The 21,897-nt window shown below is 42.4% G+C and overlaps 1 protein-coding gene across 4 annotated transcripts in view; it reads left to right on the top strand.

Moving 5' to 3' along the window:
- LOC136858218 (very long chain fatty acid elongase AAEL008004) overlaps positions 1-21,897 on the top strand; it is a 244,715-nt gene that overhangs the window by 140,458 nt on the left and 82,360 nt on the right. For all 4 annotated transcript variants that reach the window (XM_067137604.2, XM_067137601.2, XM_067137605.2 and 1 more), the window contains one exon: positions 10,665-10,761. In XM_067137604.2, the coding sequence (XP_066993705.2) occupies positions 10,701-10,761 (61 nt within the window). In that variant the 5' untranslated portion in view covers positions 10,665-10,700. The remainder of the gene's footprint in view (positions 1-10,664; positions 10,762-21,897) is intronic.

The following is a 21,897-nucleotide window of genomic DNA, read 5'->3' as shown; positions in this document are numbered from 1 at the left end:
ATATATAAAAAAATAGAAAATATATAATTCTTATGGAAATCGCTGCCCTGATTCCGAAAATGATGCTATTTTTTCTTATCACGTCTAGTTTGACGCAATTCAGTGTTTTAGTATCTGCATGAATTCGTACGATGTAATGTTGAGAGATGTTCTCGCGCAACATTTTTTAGAATACAATTATGTGGTTTGATTTGTTATTGTTTGCATTTTATTACAGGTTTATTGCTGTCTAAATTTTCATATTGTAGTCGGGGGTTTCCTGGTAAATTCATAACAAACTCCCCCAGATACGCAATAGACCGTGAGGTATGTAGGATTGAAGATAAAACAGTTGAGCGTTTGTCTTTCATCTTAGACCACTTGAATAAACAGACGTGTTAAAAGCCCCAGCCCTTATGCAATGTTTATGATGGACTGATAAAGCAGTTTCCTTGCAAAGATAACAGTCCGAAAGTATTATACTCAGGAAGATGAACTTGTATTTTGTACTATGTTTCAAATCTTCTACGTAATTGGGAGGGAAAGAGTATGATCCTAGTAACTGGCGTCTTTTTATTGACTCTTCCAAAATAAGTTTAAAGGCTGTTTTGCTTCATAATACAAATGTTCTGGCATCCGTATGTAACTTTTTGCTGATAATAATAATAAATAAAATCATGAATAAAAATATATAAATCAAATTACTCAAAAACTTTATAAAATTAATAAGCATAATTAACCCAAATGTCCGTAGTATGGGCGCCAGAGTTCACCAGAATGGATCCCTCGAATTTAGATAAGAGCATGATAAACTGTATATCCCAGGGCGTGTACATAATGCTGCGTACTGGTACATCTGCTGCAGGCCTTACCTAACCTCCTGAAAACGACTAATTAGGTAGGAACTGCACCTAGGTTCATCAATAACACTGATTCTAAAATAGCTAACTATATTCTTAACAAATTCCGTGCATGAGCACCTCATCAACATACCACATTATACATATAATGCACACATAAAATATTGCTGTAAGACTCCATATTTACAACAACAACAACAACAATAATAATGAAAATCGTGGGAAAACGAAAGCGAGAACTAAGCTACCATTTGTAGATGGTCCGATGAACAATGTACATATATGAAGATAAATACCCTTCACTGTCTCCATATCAATTCGACTTACCGATTCTCATAATCGGCAGTTATCACATCACACAGATACTGTACCTTGTACTACTGTGTTCACATATTTTAACACTTGTTGTAAAGATATATACACACGTCTGTCGATCCTCAACATAAATTATTGAAAGTTTGAGATAGCTTTCACCAACATATAAAGCTAGGCCGCCACAAGTGCTACAATACTTAATGCGCAAGCACTCTCCACAATCATCCACTTTCCACGAACATAACAAGAATACGCTCCACGAACGTTTGAAGTCCAGTCCATTGCAGCCGTGTCACTCCAGTACCGTGTATCAGCACCACTTCCTTCCCGTACAGTGCGTCAGTTGTAGTTCTAGTTGTAGTTATCTTCCTTCTCGTTCCTTTACAATCACCTCTACAATCACCCTTACAATGTCCCATACAATGTTCCTGGTTGCAGCCGTATGATCAACCTTTATAGACATCAACATCCCCCTCCTCTCAGATGATACGTCTGGATTGGTGCTTGCCAGCCAATCATGGGTGGTCCTCTTCTTAAGCCCAAGCCCTGAACTACTTCTTCCTCCCAAGACAATAACAAACTCTGCGGTATATTCCGTGAGTCACCAAATTTTCCTAATACAACAACAAGCTCATCTCATCAGGCTGGGATATATACATGACTCATGAATTTCCCGACACAAGTACATCACAACAAACACTGGGGTAGCCATATGACTCATTCAAATTACCAGAGTTATTAAAGCAATGTTTCCCACTCGTGCAAAACATATTACTCATACCTACATATGTGGATATCTTCCAGCTTACCAATATAAATGGCAAAATATACAAATGAAATACTGATAATAATAATGATAATAATAATAATAATAATAATAAATCGAATACTGACAATAATATCTATAACTTCTACATATAATTCGGGGGTGTGATATATGTACTATCACACGTACTACTTGCACACTCCACAAAAATGTCTGAAACATACGAGACCTTAAAGTTGGTGCTTGAAAAAATTAAATTTCACGAGCATGGGTGGCAAATTTGCGGTGATTTGAAGATCATTGGATTGTTGCTGGGACAACAAAAAGGCTATACAAAATTTCCCTGTTTCCTATGCGAATGGGATAGCAGGGCATGGGATAAACATTGGGATACAGTGAATTGGCCAGAAAGGAAACAACTGCAACTAGGATCCAAAAATGTCTTGAATGTAAGTCTTATTGATCGTGAAAAAATTCTACTTCCACCCTTGCACATCAAATTAGGATTGATGAAACTGTATGTCAAGGCGTTAGATAAAAGTAGCCTATGCTTCCAATATTTATCCACTAAATTTCCCACATTATCGGATGCAAAAATCAAAGAAGGCGTATTTGATGGACCACAGATTCGTAAACTGATGAAGGAAAAAATTTCACGGACACGATGGCCAAAATTGAGAAAGAGGCATGGAACGCATTCAAGGATGTAGTGACTAAATTCCGTGGCAACATTAAGGACCCTCAGTACAAAGAAATTGTAAGGAAAATGTTGGTAAAGTTTAAGGAACTCAGTTGTAATATGAGCCTTAAGCTCCATTTCTTACCTTCACATCTGGATTATTTCCCTCCAAATTTAGGAGTTGTCAGTGAAGAACAAGATGAAAGGTTTCACCTGGATCTCAAAGATGCAGAACGACGCTATCTGGGACGTTGGGATGTGAATATGATGGCCGATTACTGTTGGTCGATTGCACGAGACGACCCTTCTAGAGATCATTCGGGAACTTCAAAAATCCGGAAATTCCACGGAAAACGGGAAAAGACGGAGGTGTGAATCTAACCTGCACATAATGTAAAAATACTATGTGTTTAACAATGTAATTTTTATTCAAGGTACGGTTTTATTAATTTCAAAGCAACTGTACAGCCGAAACTAAACGAGCACTTTATGCTTCAGTTTCACGAATTTCAATATACATTAAAAATATAATACAAACCATCTACTTACTTAAAAAAGAGCATTTATGTGTATTTAATGCATGCAAAATATGATTACGTTTTGCAAGCTGAAATTTACATTAATACATCAAATTTAATCAATACTAAGTATCAACATTTTCACGTAAGAACAACATAATATTTTGTAAAATTGCCACTAAACCAGACGTGATACGCCAAAATTAATTTTTCCCCCGAATTCTGCGTTACGAAATTCATAAAACCCATATAGTTTCGTTTTTACCGCACATAAAAGTTTTTTTTGCAGGCTAGTGTAATAATAATAGTAATAATAATAAGAATAGTGTCCGCCTCTGTGGTGTAGTGGTTAGCGTGATTAGCTGCCACCCCCGGAGGCCCGGGTTCGATTCCCGGCTCTGCCACGAAATTTGAAAAGTGGTATGAGGGCTGGAACGGGGTCCACTCAGCCTCGGGAGGTCAACTGAGTAGAGGTGGGTTCGATTCCCACCTCAGCCATCCTCGAAGTGGTTTTCCGTGGTTTCACACTTCTCCTCCAGGCGAATGCCGGGATGGTACCTAACATAAGGCCACGGCCGCTTCCTTCCCTCTTCCTTGCCTATCCCTTCCAATCTTCCCATCCCTCCACAAGGCCCCTGTTCAGCATAGCAGGTGAGGCCGCCTGGGCGAGGTACTGGTCATTCTCCCCAGTTGTATCCCCGACCAAGAGTCCGAAGCTCCAGGACACTGCCCTTGAGGCGGTAGAGGTGGCATCCCTCGCTGTGTCCGAGGGAAAAGCCGACCCTGGAGGGTAAACAGATGATGATGATGAATAATAAGAATAGTAATAATAACAATAATGTCCGCCTCCGTGGTGTAGTGGTTAGCGTGATTAGCTGCCACCCCCGAGGTCCGGGTTCTGCCACGAAATTTGAAAAGTGGTACGAGGGCTGGAACGGGGTCCACTCAGCTTCGGGAGGTCAACTGAGTAGAGGTGGGTTCGATTCCCGCCTCAGCCATCTTAGAAGTGGTTTTCCGCGGTTTCCCACTTCTCCTCCAGGCAACTTAAGGCCACGGCCGCTTCCTTCCCTCTTCCTTGCCTGTCCCATCCAATCTTCCCATCCCCCCACAAGGCCTCTGTTCAACATAGCGGGTGAGGCCGCCTGGGCGAGGTACTGGTCATTCTCCCCAGTTGTATCCCCCGACCCAAAGTCTGAAATTCCAGGACACTGCCCTTGAGGCGGATCCCTCGCTGAGTCCGAGGGAAAAACCGACCCTGGAGGGTAAACAGATAAATAATAATAATAATAATAATAATAATAATAATAATAATAATAATAATAATAATAATAATAATAATAATAATAGTGGATTTACGTCCCACTAACTACATGCACAGTTTTCGGAAAAGTTGAGGTGTCGGAATTTTTTCCCACGGGAGTTCTTTCATGTGCCGGTTAATCTAGCTACAAGAGGCTGACATATTTGAGCACCTTTAAGTACCACCGGACTGATCCAGGTTCGAACCTGCCAACTTGGACTCAGAAAGCTAGGGATCTAAACCGGCGATGATAATATTTTGTCTACTTTACCCCAAAATCTGGCCAACGTTTTTCGGCTTAAAAGCTCGCTCATTCGCTTCGTACGAGAGAGGACATTTTCGGTCGTTGGGCAGAATTATACAAAAGCCCAGGTCATTTACACAAAAAATAGCTAAACATACGTGCCCTCCTTCTAAACATATGTTGTTAGAAGACTTAATCATCATCATCATCATCATCTGTTTACCCTCCAGGGTCGGCTTTTCCCTCAGACACAGCGAGGGATCCCACCTCTACCGCCTCAAGGGCAGTGTCCTGGAGCTTCAGACTCGTGGTCGGGGATACAACTGGGGAGAATGACCAGTACCTCGCCCAGGCGGCCTCACCTGCTATGCTGAACAGGGGCCTTGTGGAGGGATGGGAAGATTGGAAGGGATAGGCAAGGAAGAGGGAAGGAAGCGGCCGTGGCCTTATGTTAGGTACCATCCCGGCATTCGCCTGGAGGAGAAGTGGGAAACCACGGAAAACCACATCCAGGATGGCTGAGGTGGGAATCGAACCCACCTCTACTCAGTTGACCTCCCGAGGCTGAGTGGACCCCGTTCCAGCCCTCATGCCACTTTTCAAATTTCGTGGCAGAGCCGGGAATCGAACCCGGGCCTCAGGGGGTGGCAGCTAATCACACTAACCACTACACCACAGAGGCGGACAGAAGACTTAATATGAACAGTAAATTGATTTTGTTTTACTTAACTGCACCGGAACATCGTCCTCTTTCATCACGCATTTAGTCCTGTATTTATGCTTTGTGTCCGCCTCTGTGGTGTAGTGGTTAGCGTGATCGGCTGCCACCCCCGGGTCCGGGTTCGATTCCTGGCTCTGCCACGAAATTTGAAAAAGTGGTACGAGGGCTGGAACGGGCTCCACTCAGCCTCGGGAGGTCAACTGAGTAGAGATGGGTTCGATTCCCACCTCAGCCATCCTGGAAGTGGTTTTCCGTGGTTTCCCACTTCTCATCCAGGCAAATGCCGGGATGGTACCTAACTTAAGGCCAGGGCCGCTTCCTTCCCCCTTCCTTGCCTGTCCCATCCAATCTTCACATCCCTCCACAAGGCTCCTGTTCAGCATAGCAGGTGATGCCGCCTGGGCGAGTAAGTGGTCATTCTCCCCAGTTGTATCCTCCGACCCAAAGTCTGAAGCTCCAGCACTCTGTCCTTGAGCCGGTAGAGGTGGGATCTCTCCCTGAATCCTAGGGAAAAACCTTTGTGGGCTTTCTTCTTTTTTTACTGAAGAGAAGCATCGCACGTATTACTGTAGTATCTGAGAATGTTTTCATGTAAAAAGTTTAATTAAACCGTATCTATATCCACGCAGTCTCCTATTTACAATAATGAGTATGGTAGAGTGAGCTTCTTGCCAAACAGCTGCGATTTCAACATGCTCCGCTCACTACAAGTGATTCTCTCGTAGACGGTGGAGCCAATGCTGACTGCTACTCTTAATGACAAACTACAACACGCCCAAACCGTTCGTGTTCGCTATGTATGTGACCTACATTACTATGACCATGTTACACATGCCTACGATGAACTCGGCTGGCTAAAACTCAAACGGCGCCGTAATCTTCATGTTTTATGCCTCCTTCATCGAATATTCAGGAGCTGCCTGGCCGAGGCGGTAAAGGCGTGCTCGGTTCGCCCGGAAGGACGTGGGTTCGAATCCCCGTCAGGAAGTCGTAAAATTTAAGAAACGAGATTTCCACTTCCGGAGGTGCATATGGCCCTGAGCTACACCAAAAATGAGTACCAGTTTGATTCCTGGGGGCAAAGACGGCCGGGCGTAGAGCTAACCACTCTACCCCATCAAGTGCAGAGGTTAACAATGGTGGAAGCCTTTACCTTCCACTCCTCCAAGGGCCTTCATGGCCTGTACGGAGCTGACTTTGCTTTTTTTTTTCATCGAATATTCTCCTCATGCTCACCCTCCAACTCGTGCAATCAATTTCACCACCTCTCATCCAATCACAATTTCGGAACACGGTCAAAATCTGACTCGCTCTTACCTTTTCCACCTCATGGCACCACAAGGTACACAAACTCATTTGTTATTTCGTAGGCACGACAATGGAATACGCTACCTGTCTCTATCAGAGGGTCCTCACGTGCTTATTTCTGGCAACCTTGTCTTCGATATCCACTAAGTAATAGACGGAGTCCTAAATTGGTTTTCACCGAGCAAGTCGGCCGTGTGGTTAAGGTGCACAACTGTGTACTTGCATTCGGGAGACAGTGGGTTCGAACCCCAATGTTGGCAGCTCTCAAGATGGTTTTCCGTGGTTTCCCATTTCCACATCAGGAAAATGCTGGGGCTGTACCTTAATTAAGGCCACGGCCGCTTCCTTCCCACTCCTAGCCCTGTCCTACCCCATCGTCGCCATAAGTCCTATCTGTGTCGGTGTGACGTAAAACAAATTGTAAATATTAACTTTGTAAGTTGTTTGAGCGGAATAAGTTTCAATACCTCTTTGAAATGTCCAAAGGCATAAGGAAATAAAAATTATGTTTTATTCCCGGCAACTCCAACCAATCGTCCATTTTCACTGTCTACGATTCCTTCTATATTAATTTCATGAACTTCAAGATTTACGATCTATTTTACTCTTAGAATCCTGAACAACATGCTTGATATTAAAGGAATTCCCATTTTCTAACAAAGGTGATACATCAAAGGAAATATGGAGGGCGCGGTAATGAAAACACACTAATTATTATGACATCATAGCACTTCGCAGTTTGCATATCAATTAAATCTGAACTTAAAATTGTGTAGATACCGCACTTCCGCTTTTTCGCAAGCATGCGGCCAAATTGATTACATAAACTGTCTTTCTTAGGCAACTGTCATAGCAATTCTCAGTGTCTTCCAATAACAATTTCAACTTTTGTAAAGAGGCATCAGTTTGGTACACAAGAGATTCTTTCATTGACATCATCCGGAAAAACAAAACTATCACAGGAATCTACGAGAAATGAAAGCTGTTCCCATTTTGTAATTCATTTTTTTTTTTGCTAGTTGTTTTACGTCGCACCGACACAGATAGGTCTTATGGCGACGATGGGACAGGAAAGGGCTAGGAGTGGGAAGGAACCGGCCGTGGCCTTAATTAAGGTACAGCCCCAGCATTTGCCTGGTGTGAAAATGGGAAACCACGGAAAACCATTTTCAGGACTGCCGACAGTGGGGTTCGAACCTACTATCTCCCGAATACTGGATACTGGCCGCACTTAAGCGACTGCAGCTATCGAGCTCGGTCATTTTGTAATTATAGAATTTCTACGAATTAGTAAGCTAGAAGTTTTATCCAGTGAAAACTTAATTCCGTAGGCACTGTAACCAAAGAATGTTTACGTATTTATAAGCTAGAAGCTAGAAGTGAAAACTTCACTCGGTAGGCAGCCACAGTTCACAGTTCACATGCACTTACAATTCAACAGTTTTGCTTTAGGTCGCACCGACATAGATAGGTCTTATGTCCGACTCGTTGGCTGAATGGTCAGAGAGTTCAGAGGGTCCTGGGTTTGATTTTCGGCCGGGTCGGGGATTTCAACCTTCATTGGTTTATTGCAATGGCCCGGGGGCTGGGTTTGTGTGCTGTCCCCAACATCCCTGCAACTCACACACCACACATAACACGCAGTTAACCCTCATCGGAGGGTCTGCCTTACGAGGGCTGCACTCGGCTACAAATAGCCACATCATTGGATTAGGAAGGGCTAGGAGTGGGAAGGAAGGTGCCGTGCCCGTAATTAAGGTACGTCCCCAGCATATCCTTGGTGTGAAAATAGGAAACCACAGAAATCCATCTTAAGGGATGCCGGTAGGAGGGCTCGAACCCACTATCTTTCGAAGGCAAGCTCACAGCTGCGCGCCCTAACCGCAGGGCCAACTTGCTCGGTAAGTTGAGCTTACACAATAAAATCACGGTGTATTCTAATTGTCACTAAATGGGATGACCACATTTAGGGAAACACGTATTTCCATCTTATTGATATATATTTCAATAAACCTCATGATCTTGTCTTCAAAATATTCCATACACGCTGGTGAGGTGTTCGTTTAGACCGTACGAATCCATTAACTACGAAGATCAGGATATTTTGTTGAACGGAAAAACGTATGTATCATTCTAATTTGACTGAAATACCGTAGTTGCTTAGGCATCCCGGCACTGCACATCTAGCTGACACGATTAAAAAATGTTTGCATCACTCAGACACCATAAAATGGAAATACCCGTACAAGTATGCAAACGTTGAGAGTGTCTTAAGCACAGTTATACGGTAATCCGGCCGAGCTGCGACGTTGCCCCACTTCTCACAACCTCGCCATGACTAGAGACAAATTTTCCAAGTTCAGCACTGTCATGGTTTGTAATGGAAACTAGCTGATGAGGCGGCACTGTGTATTCTAGGGTGGTAATGGTCTGCGAAGTGCCATGTGGCCACGTTTTGTCATGGCTCTGCGACTTGATGCTGCTTCACCACATACGAGTACTAATCTTGTCTGAATGTGCGAAGCAGCCACTCCTCCCCTCCAGAAAATCTACACGATCGAATGTTGCCCATGATTATCTCTGCATCAACGTTGTCTGAGCATTGTCCAGTAATACTCCTGCACATCGTCATGAATGACGCTGCACTCTTCAACTTGTGAACAGTGACAATGTCATCTGAGTTATGGAGGGAGTAACAATCATTTTTTGAACGCCCTGAATATATTTTTAACTTGTCTATTGGCAGACAAAACGAGTCCAGATTCTTTTAAATTGGTTGACGCGTTCACTGACTATGGTGCCTCGAGGTGTACTGACTAAATCCTGATAATCGATAGCTAAAATCGTAAAGGTCCCACTGGATAGGCTGCATAATCGCACTTAAATTATTCTTTGTGCCATTTGGCCGAGATTTTGAATCACCTAGTGATTTTTTAAAATAACTGCTAGGTTATTCAGCCTACCGAAAATAATTTTGATTAATATATTTTTAAACGTCCGCCTCTGTGTTGAAGTGGTTAGCGTGATTCGTTGTCACCCCTGGAGATCCGGATTCGATTCCCGCCTCTGCCACGAAATTTCGAAAGCGGTACCAGGGCTGAACGGGTTCCACGCAGCCTCAGAAGGTCAACTGAGTAGAGTGGGGTTCGATTTGCTCCTCAGACATCCTCGAAGTCGTTTTCCGTGGTTTCCCACTTCTCCTCCACGCAAATGCAGGGATGGTACCTAACTTAAGGCCACGCCAGCTTCCTCCCTCTTTCTTGTATATCCTTTCCAATCTTCCTATTCCAGCACTAGGCCCCTGTTCAGCATAGCAGGTGAGGCCGCCGTCGAGGTACTGGTCCTCATTCCCAGTTGTAATCCCAAACGAAAGTTTCACGCTCCAGGGCACTGTCATTGAGGCGGTGGAGGTGGGATCCCTCCCTGAGTCCTGAGGAAAAATCAACCCCGGAAGGTAAACGGATTAAGAAAGAAAGAAAGAAAGAAAGAAAGAAAGAAAGAAAGAAAGAAAGAAATTTTAAACCTTAATTAAGTTGTTTCTTTTTCAAGTATAATAGTAATACCACTTGTTTATTTTTCTTAGGAAGTTTTTAGATTTATTAATCAAAATTAGTTTCGACAGGCTGAAGCACCTAACACTTGAGTCGAATCTGCAAAGAGATGGCTTCGGATATCACAAATTACGTAGTAGAGGCTGATTTTCTTAACCCCAACTTTTCTTATATGCAGGCGTGTAGAGAGAAACGTCACGTCAGAAAAAGAAATGCAAAATAATGCCATGACATGCATATTATTGCTTGGCAGAGTCTGAGGATTTGAGCATGATATCAGGAACGTTCATTCTGTATGGAAATCATTGATGTTCATCGACTGTTCTTTCATTATACAAAGCCCACTCTACCTGTTATATTATTATAAGACTGCTCTCCATTTCATGTATTGAGAATAATTCAAATTCAAATTATTTCTTCCAGGTAACTCTCCAGGGACGGTGAAACACATCATCAGCCATGGCCGCTCTACTCGGAAAGATGTACCATACCTACAACTACCTCTTCTACGACTTAGCAGGTATATATCTCTGAGCTTACATTCCTGTAGTCCGTCATTGTGTAAGGTAAATCCGGGACAGATGCCGCTCCGGTAGAGATGCCGCATACACTCTAGCTAAAGGTTCCTATAGTTACAGCTAGATGGCAATATGTGTGGTTTTTCAGTTTCTAAGGAAGAACTACTGTCTGCGAGTGTGACGAAATTTGCTCGTATATTACGCCAATCATAGCCGATATCTTGAGGCGAGTACATGTTTCCTCCTGACAAAGTTTTTCCATGTGTTAATTTATTGTATATTAAGTTGGCTTCAAATGCTTAAATCAGACGTTTTTAGTACAGTAGACGTCAGAAGCATAACTGTAGTTGAGAGTAAGCTAATTTTGGGCCATGATAGCCTTGAGGTATGACAACAGGAGGGTGCGGCGTCTCTCCCTGGTAGTTGGGAGAGTTGCCGCACAACAATCCGGCTGATATGCCTCATTGCTATCAGATTCTACAAGCGATCTGGAAACATTCAATACTATTCAGAGTGTACCGGTATTTAATTCGAATATTTTATCGTCTCACGATTCTTAATATACATAATCTATTTTTACTGATTTCATTGGTAACATTATTTTATTATATAAAATTATATTATTTTCAGAAATAAAAATTTGCGACATGCCTGCTCAGTATAAAAGTAAGGGCACTGTTAAAAGACCTCAATAGACAGAGGAAAATTTAAGAGAGGCTGTTAAAAGACTGAAAGCCAAGGAAATACTGATCAGGGTGGCAGAATCATGCTACAGAATTCCGGAACGAACATTGAACCTTAGAATGCAGTCAGGAAATCTGGAAAAAGGCTCTCTGGGTCCAGCAGGTATAGCTACTTCAATAATCACCGAAGTCAAAATGATATTAAAAAAGGGATGACTGTATCTAGTGTTTGAGTTACAAGCAGTGGCTGCATGAATCTTGCTCCACATATAACGACTGTTGCAGCAAGATTGCTAGAAAACAAAGTTTTAAGAAACAATCTGTAAAAACATGTAAGAGGATAAACATCAGTTTTTAATTCAAGAATCCTGCCTTAGACATGTTTTCAAATTACTGTGTTAGGACAGAATTATATTCATTATGATTTTGATGTTTCCTTTATATAACACGACGGCCCTGTGGTGTAGGGATAGCGTGCCTGCCTCTCTCCCGGAGGCCCCGGATTCGATTTCCGGCCAAGTCAGGGATTTTTCTGTCGACTTGAGGGCTGGTTCGAGGTCCACTCAGCCTACGTGATTAGAATTGAGGAGCTATCTGGCGGTGAGATGGCGGCTCCGGTCTCGGAAGCCCAGAATAACGGCCGAGAGGATGCGTCGTGCTGACCACACGCCCCCTCGTAATCTGCAGGCCTTCGGGCTGAGCAGCGGTCACTGGGCAGGCCAGAGTCCTTTCAAGGGCGTTAAGTGCCGTGGGGTTTTATATAACACAGTGAAGAATCCATTGCACATGCACATTCATAGTAAATCGAAATTAAAATATGATTAATTTAATGTTGTAAATTATCAGATAGATTCTTTTACAATTGAATGATTATATTATATGGATATAATTGTCTTGTAGTACGTTCTAGTGTTCGGTTATATTAAAGTTGAAGAAATTGGCTTAAATTGGATTTTGTAATTAATTATTTTACGTGCGGCATCTCTTCCGAGCCAAGTCGGCATCTATACCGGGATCCAGGGAGAGACGCCGCTGATGCAACAATATCTTTGTTCCCTCCTTTTTCCCATTTACTTTCAATTACCAATATTTTGTTCATCTCTGATCAAATGTACATGTTTTCAAATTATGCTCGATGAATTTGCAACAATTTTTAAAGTAAATATACCGAGATATAACAAAAGACATAAAAAGTGCGGCAACTCTACCGGAATTACCTTATATTTCAGAACTTTTCCTAGGGGAAATGTCGTTATTCTTTACCATGGGTGAATCAGTCAGTATAACATGTTTGCTAGCATTAAGTTATCGACTAGTTAAACGTTGTCACACAGGCTAAACGGCAGATACTGACACACTATTCACTACTCGGCACGCGGCAATCATTTTCCAGGAAATATACGCTTCTAGCGTACAAAACACTCAATTATACACTGACTGAGCAAATGTCATGGGATAGCGGAGCACTGTACGTCCACAGACGCGAGCACTTGTACTCTCCGTAAACACGTCGGCAATCTGCCGAACAGAGTAACGATCTCTGACCGATATCTTCTACAGCTGGCCCGCACACCGTGGCAGCTGGGAATACACACATACACAGATTTAAGCTAACTATTGCTACTACTAAAATGTTTTCATTCCTCCCCTGAAGGGGGAGGCGGGCCTTTAAATTTCAAAAGAACTTATTCAAATACCCTTCTCTCTGTGGTTCCTAGCATTGACCGTACACGCCCTTGCGTCAACCCATGCTCTCCGATAAAGCTGAAGTTCGGGCGTTCCTGTTACAATACCAGGAAAATTCTGGAGCTGTACCTTAACGAAGGCCACAGCTGCTGTCTTCCCATTCCTAGACCATCTTCGCCGTAAGACCTACCAGTGTCGGTATGACGCAAAGCAAATTGTATTTCTCCCTCATTTATCCAACATGGGCAATTGGGCACCTCAACAAAACAACCGAAGTAGGCTACAACCAGTGGCGGCGCGTGGATAAAACGTCTGGGGGTTCACTGCTGTGGAAAATAACGTGTTCAGATTATTATTGTTACTTGATGTTTACATAGATGTAAAATAGTGACATTGCTTGATTAGAAACATGACTTTGCTTTGCAGAGACACGGCTACAGCTCGAAGAAGTTACCAAAACAATGAAGAATGAAAGTCAGAGGATATGAGGTGCAATTACTTTAAGCTGATCCAATTTCCCCTCATTTTGAAGACGTTGCTTACGTAGGAATAACTTCTTCCAGAACGTGTTAGGCAGACTACTGTTATTTATTTGTTGACGTATTTTGCTGTTTATTTTTCATAAAACACGTATTACTAATGAAAAGTTTCATTTGATTACATAAACTTAGGCTACTTACGCCTATTGATGCTATACAAACCGTAGTTAGCAAACTATTCTGGCTCATTGCGGTTAATTACATCAGAAAGCCAAATACGCCAAATTAAATTCCCTTCAAAACCTACCACATACGGCAAATTTTAACCGCGCGCTCTGACAATACTTCGGCTAATTTCGGAACTGCTCGATGTAACTCGTGTGTATCGCTGGTCCAGTTGCCAGCGATTCCTGGGCTATGTTTTCCCTGCTCCTCACAGCCCCTCGCCCAGCGCACCCTCCTTACGTCTCACGGCCCCGCGCGTTCAGTCCTGAAATTGAACCTCTTCGCTGGTTCCGGAGAGCAACCGAGTGTTGATGTCAAAAATACCACTACGCGCGCTGATATACGGAGCAAATTTAAGGAATAGGCTCTGACAAATCATTGTACCTAGACTTATCTATTTCTAGGGGGTTCACTGAACCACTGAACATATAGAACGCGCCGCCACTGCCCACAACACCTTGTACACCTAAAAAAAACTCTGGGTACTGTACATCATTTATGCTCGCCTCTTGAAAGATGATCACTCCCAAACTAACACGGTATTCGAAATGAATATCACACCTTCACACAGACTGAAATCGCAAACACTAACCTAACATTACAATTGAAGACATGGATGGAAGAAGGGCGTAACTCAAAAAACACTCTTTTGAGATAAATGAGTTTACAGAATTACAACATTAAACACTTTTCTCAGAAATACAGAATTTTGGAATAATATAACATTAACTACATTCTTGATTATTTCATAATATGTACATCAAAAATATTTATAAATTTTGTGGTTTGTTGTCAATTTTGTATTTTGGAGTTACGCCCTTATTCCATTTTCAAGAAACATTTTCATTGAAAATTAATGTTATTTACATTGTTGGAAGCATGTAGACAAGTTTTACCGGTTAGAACATTTGACAGGTCACAACATATTATTAGGGGGCTCACTATATCGAGAATTTCCTACTCCCACAGATTCAGCTCCCCGGAAAATATTTTCAAACCATGCACGTGCAGCTGCGCATAGAAAGCTTACTAAATCCTTAACATATTTTAATTTCCCGGGTTCAATACCTACATGAGGGACTGGAAAGCTACCCAAAGTATCTACAGACCTCATATCCTTCAATAACTGAAACTTATCATGAAAACGTAATATTATAAGTCTGCCTTCCTCATACAGTTCCTTCAGGAGAGTGACATAATATGACATACTCTGGAATAGAAAACTTAAGTCCTTTAGTTTGTGGTGTTGCAAATGACACTGGGCTGAGAACGGCAGAACATTCGGATAGTAAAGATTTAGTATCCGAATCATCTGAGGTTTCACTTGGTATATATTCACTGTCATCTGCTGAAACATCAGATGTTTCTCCTCCTGACATTACTCCTGCGTCAGCCGTTTGGCATCCGATGAGTGATGATTGCTGGCTCGCCGTAAGTCAGCATTGGAGTGTATTTTAAGTCGGGCGCGAGCAATATTTGGAAGAACGGCGCAACTCAATATAGCACATCACACGGCATCTATTGACACTACCGAGAAGCCATTTAGGTAGAATCTAGAACAGCCTCCAAGGAACGTATATATGCAATTTACCGAATAACGCCACAAACTGACTTAAGCCCTTCTTCCATCCATGTCTTCAATTGCATTAACTGCAGTTGAGCAACATTGGCTTTAGTCACCACATGGATGGTTGACCACTTACACACACGTCATGGTGGCCACCTGGAGCAATATTACTAATCCTCAACTAATTAAAATGACCACAGTCATTCAGATCACGCAGATCAGACTCCAAAATGGACAGTTGCAAGAAACAACAATATCTTTCAGTACGTCATTACCATAAGAAAAGCACATCATATAACGGGTCTGAAAACCAACCTCCTCCTCCTCCCTGTCCACTCCCTCGGGAAGGCACAGTGAAGATGAACACCTTCTTTTGTTGCCTATCTTGGTCCCGCACGATCAGCCATGATTTGTAAACACTACAAGTGTCGAGCAGTCATTGATTACTTGCTAATGGTCAGGAGATCGGTATTTGTGTCAAGACTTACACCTGCCGACGCCATATAACATTTACCGCTATAAGCACCGTCAGTTTGTACAGCTGTCAGATAGCTCCTCATGTTTTCTCCAGTATCCCATCACACACACATTTTGAACCGAGGCTCTCGTATCTTCGAACTTACACTGACACCTCCCAAACATCTGGATGGGAGTGGAGCCCTCTGTTATGTAAACACGAAATGTTACTGTCATAATAGCCTGATCTCCATTCTATTATGAATTTCTAAAATGTAGTTTGGAACATCTAAAGATGTTACCAAATATTATTTCTTGATTAGTGTAAACCAACCAACCAACCAACCAACCAACCAACCAACCAACCAACCAACCAACCAACCAACCAACCAACCAACCAACCAACCAACCAACCAACCAACCAACCAACCAACCAACCAACCAACCAACCAACCAACCAACCAACCAACCAACCAACCAACCAACCAACCAACCAACCAACCAACCAACCAACCAACCAACCAACCAACCAACCAACCAACCAACCAACCAACCAACCAACCAACCAACCAACCAACCAACCAACCAACCAACCAACCAACCAACCAACCAACCAACCAACCAACCAACCAACCAACCAACCAACCAACCAACCAACCAACCAACCAACCAACCAACCAACCAACCAACCAACCAACCAACCAACCAACCAACCAACCAACCAACCAACCAACCAACCAACCAACCAACCAACCAACCAACCAACCAACCAACCAACCAACCAACCAACCAACCAACCAACCAACCAACCAACCAACCAACCAACCAACCAACCAACCAACCAACCAACCAACCAACCAACCAACCAACCAACCAACCAACCAACCAACCAACCAACCAACCAACCAACCAACCAACCAACCAACCAACCAACCAACCAACCAACCAACCAACCAACCAACCAACCAACCAACCAACCAACCAACCAACCAACCAACCAACCAACCAACCAACCAACCAACCAACCAACCAACCAACCAACCAACCAACCAACCAACCAACCAACCAACCAACCAACCAACCAACCAACCAACCAACCAACCAACCAACCAACCAACCAACCAACCAACCAACCAACCAACCAACCAACCAACCAACCAACCAACCAACCAACCAACCAACCAACCAACCAACCAACCAACCAACCAACCAACCAACCAACCAACCAACCAACCAACCAACCAACCAACCAACCAACCAACCAACCAACCAACCAACCAACCAACCAACCAACCAACCAACCAACCAACCAACCAACCAACCAACCAACCAACCAACCAACCAACCAACCAACCAACCAACCAACCAACCAACCAACCAACCAACCAACCAACCAACCAACCAACCAACCAACCAACCAACCAACCAACCAACCAACCAACCAACCAACCAACCAACCAACCAACCAACCAACCAACCAACCAACCAACCAACCAACCAACCAACCAACCAACCAACCAACCAACCAACCAACCAACCAACCAACCAACCAACCAACCAACCAACCAACCAACCAACCAACCAACCAACCAACCAACCAACCAACCAACCAACCAACCAACCAACCAACCAACCAACCAACCAACCAACCAACCAACCAACCAACCAACCAACCAACCAACCAACCAACCAACCAACCAACCAACCAACCAACCAACCAACCAACCAACCAACCAACCAACCAACCAACCAACCAACCAACCAACCAACCAACCAACCAACCAACCAACCAACCAACCAACCAACCAACCAACCAACCAACCAACCAACCAACCAACCAACCAACCAACCAACCAACCAACCAACCAACCAACCAACCAACCAACCAACCAACCAACCAACCAACCAACCAACCAACCAACCAACCAACCAACCAACCAACCAACCAACCAACCAACCAACCAACCAACCAACCAACCAACCAACCAACCAACCAACCAACCAACCAACCAACCAACCAACCAACCAACCAACCAACCAACCAGAGAATAGCTGAGAACTGGAGGTCCAAAGTAGGCCTATTCTTAAGAATAAACAAGAATCAATAACATAATAGCCGCTAAGTTAAAATTAATAAATCGTTTGTTATTTATTACATTTTATTTATTTATTTAATTTACTTAATTATTGACGCAGATATTGCTCAGTACAATGCTATTTTTCTCTTATTGTACTTATCAGCAGCCAGTTGTATTGTGAGGTGTACTGCCATGTGAAGACACTGATGATGAGTTGCATTGAGCTGACTATCTATCGCGAATGTAATTTATCCAGAAGTCGGATTTGCATTGGGCGACATCGTGAAAACCCTGCTGGATAGTCCCTTGCCTGCCCCACCCTAACTTATTTTTTCATAGGGTATTGTGACTCTATAGTCTGTCCTGTATTCTTCCACGTTATGGTTTGTATTGAGTCACGTTTCAGTCATTCACGCTCAGTGAAATAGCTGTCCGGCTCCATGGCTAAATGGTTAGCTCGCTTGCCTTTCGTTACAGGGGTCCCGGGTTCGATTCCCGCTAGGGTCGGGAATTTTAACCATCATTGGTCAATTTCCCTGGCACGGGGCTGGGTGTATGTGTCGTTTTCATCATCATTTCATCCTCATCAAGACGCGCAGGTCGCCTACGGGTGTTAAATCAAAAGACCTGCACCTGGCGACCCGAACATGTCCTCGGACACTGAATGCCATACGCCATTTCATTTCATTTCATTTCATTTCATTTCAGTGAAATAGCTTAAAACGTACGTTGATATCTTCAAACCATAGATACATAAATGTGCAATTCCATTTCTAAGTATTCGGTCAGTGTTACGTAAATGAAATGAAATGGCGTATGGATTTTATTGCCGAGAGTGTCCGAGGACATCTTCGCCTCGCCAGGTACAGGTCTTTTGATTTGACTCCTGTAGGCGACTTGCGCATCGTGATGAGGATGAAATGATTATGAACACGACACATACACCCAGCTCCCGTCCAGCGAAATTAACCAATGAAGGTTAATGATGGGAATCGAACCCGGGACCCCTGTGACCAAAGATCAGCAAGCTAACCATTTAGCCATGGAGCCAGGCAGCGTTACGTGAATGGTGACAAATCACTGTGTTCATCTGTGGCACTTATATGTATGCAAGAAAATACAGGAGTCAGGGCTCGTTGACCTCTTAAAATTACAGTCCTTTAGAGCTCGGGTTTCTGAGCGAAATTCCTACTATTTTTCATACTTCTAGAGCTAAGCAGAGTAAGACCCACCTGGGTGAGCAGTCCTAACCACGTTTGATTTATAAATGGTTATTCTGCAGGAAAGCGTTTTTGCTTGCTTAATTTATTATTTCAAATTTAAATACCATGTTTCATCCAAAACTGAAATTTTAAAAGTGCAAATGCCACTTATCACCGACATCAATATCGCCGATTCCACTGTCTATCGGCTAATAAAAAAAAGTAATATCAATTGAATGATTTAAAATGTAAAGCTAGAGTGTGAACGTAAAAGGGCCAAGCTCCAACCTGTTTTGATATAATACCGCATAGTTAAAATTAGGAGTTACCCCGCCGAACCTCTTCTGGGATTAAGCAGGTCAATCTGTATGTTGCCACGTGGTTGGTGCCCCGAGTTCCTAGCTGTTAGCTCACAGCTGCAGGTCTGCAGTGTGTTAGATGTGCATCACTTATTGGTTCAGTAAGCTGTGTGTGATCCAGTGGAGTAACGTTAGGATCTGCAATGCAGCGGGGCCCGAGCCTTTAAGGGGCCCCGCAGACTCTTCGCAAAAATGTCACTCTGCATGGATATGGTCCGGCCAGTTTGCTGAATGAGTCGAAATAGTTTATTTCACAAATTGTACGTGGAGGAATTGCCAGATAGTTATACTTAGATGCAGTTATTATAATTGTGTCGAGTGAAACACGTCGCAGCACTCGTGACACGGCGGCACGCTCCTTACAAAAGTCCTGAGCAAAATTATTTTAAAATAATTACAACAATGAAAATATCAGATGTTACTTAAAAATTTATACTCTGTTTAAGAGTAGTGTACCTGAGATCGTATGTTGCACAAATTTCACTAAACTTATTTATTCAACATCAATGTATAATGCTAATAAGAGGTAGGTGAAGTCAGATGTACTCAGTCAATTCAGATTCGAAAGCTCATGAGTTGTGCTGTTTGATATTTTCCAAACTTTATTTGAACAGTTTTTGAATTAATTTTCTTTGTGTATGTTGTAATCGAATACATTTTTATAGCTGAGAACTGGAGAATAACTGCAGAATGGAACCTATTTTAAAAGTACGAGCAACTAAGTGGTGTATGGTTCAGCAGCTTAGCCATTAACCCTTTCCTGGACATATTATTTATAAAAAAATTTGGGAACTAAACATGTTTTAGTAGTGATGGAATGTCGAGGAATGAGAAGCTATTTTTTTTAAATTTCAAACACTGGAACTGCGAAAAAAATGTGGGAACTAGGTATCCCAATGGCTGTCGGTATGGCTAAGTGACACAAATGTGGGAACTATACTTCCCAATAACCAAACACTAGCGCACACAAATCAGGACATATAATGTGAATATGTGCATTCATCTTATACAACACAGAAGTATAATACAGCTGTAACCATCATTTCAGGTAGAATAAGGGGTGTACAAAGCGAAAGCCATACGAGTAATTCATCCACAACTATATACTGTAAAGGTAGTCTGAACTCATTTATTTGTAATGAAACAAGCTGCTAATACATTAAATTTTACTTTTCATGGAATTTATGGAACTCATTAACATAACAAAATAAAATAAAATAACAAAATAATTCTGGAGATGAATAATCATGTTCCTGTTCCTGTGTTTCATCTTTACATAAATCCTATTTACTTACCCATACTGAGGCAAAAATATGCTCAATCTATGTCTGAAGCACTAAAAATAATTTATGATAATGTAAATAGCTCAGAATTACTAAAATCCATCTTTCTGGTGCAGAAAATCACTTCAATTCCCAAAAATGCACGCTCCTGGCAACCATTACACAACACACATGTGAACAAACACGTCCACCAACCTAGAAACTGCAAATATAACAGAGAATTTTTTTCTAGATTTTCTGATGTCCACACCAGATAGAAGCACAAATCGAATGTGGGAATCAGGTTGCCCAAGGGCCCAGTAGCGGAAAACATTTAGTGGGAATTATATCACCCACTGGCCAGGATAGGGTAAAACTACGGGGGCAGCCAAATAAAACCTATTAAACGTTTTTCTTAAATAGTCTTAAAATCGTCTATATAAAAATGAATGTTTCTTCGTATTCTATAGACTCACAAACTACTACACCGATTTCTCTGAAAATGTCATACTTTATTCTTATTGCTCTTGAGAGGGTTATGGAAGTAGTTTGACATATTACGTCCTCACCATTCCCCAGATTTGGGCCCTTTGGCACATCACAATACACTAATATAGGCGAAATATCGAATCTGTCGTACAAGGACGAGACAGAGCTCATTTGAAGCTTCGCGATGCGAGGAAAAAACCTTGATCTGTTCCTACGGGACCCGAAAACCACATTTTAAGGCCCTAAAACCAACCGTTTTCGAGATATTGGCACTTCAGTGTCCCGGCTCAAGGAATCGACTGAAATGACCCGCCGTAACCTTGGCAGTGTTAAATCAAGGATTCTAGATGATCGGAACCAATATTAGTGTTGATCCATAGTTTTCAGGGTCGCTGAGATGAACTGTGACAAAATTATAGATGTAATAATAATCTAAACTTGTATGTGTAAAATAACATGTCCTGACTGACTGACTGACTGACTGACTGACTGACTGACTCATCACCCCCGAGCCAAAACTAACCTAAAGATGTTACAGACATGAACATTGGTATTTGGAATCTCCTTTAAAAATAAACACGTATTTTGTTGTTTAAGGAAAATTCAATTAATGAGGGTTGAACAGGAGTGACAAAGGAGGTGAATTAAAAAA

Source organism: Anabrus simplex, chromosome 1, assembly GCF_040414725.1.
Source record: "Anabrus simplex isolate iqAnaSimp1 chromosome 1, ASM4041472v1, whole genome shotgun sequence".
Classification (NCBI taxonomy): Eukaryota; Metazoa; Arthropoda; class Insecta; order Orthoptera; family Tettigoniidae; genus Anabrus; species Anabrus simplex.
This window is presented reverse-complemented; position numbering and strand designations above follow the sequence as displayed.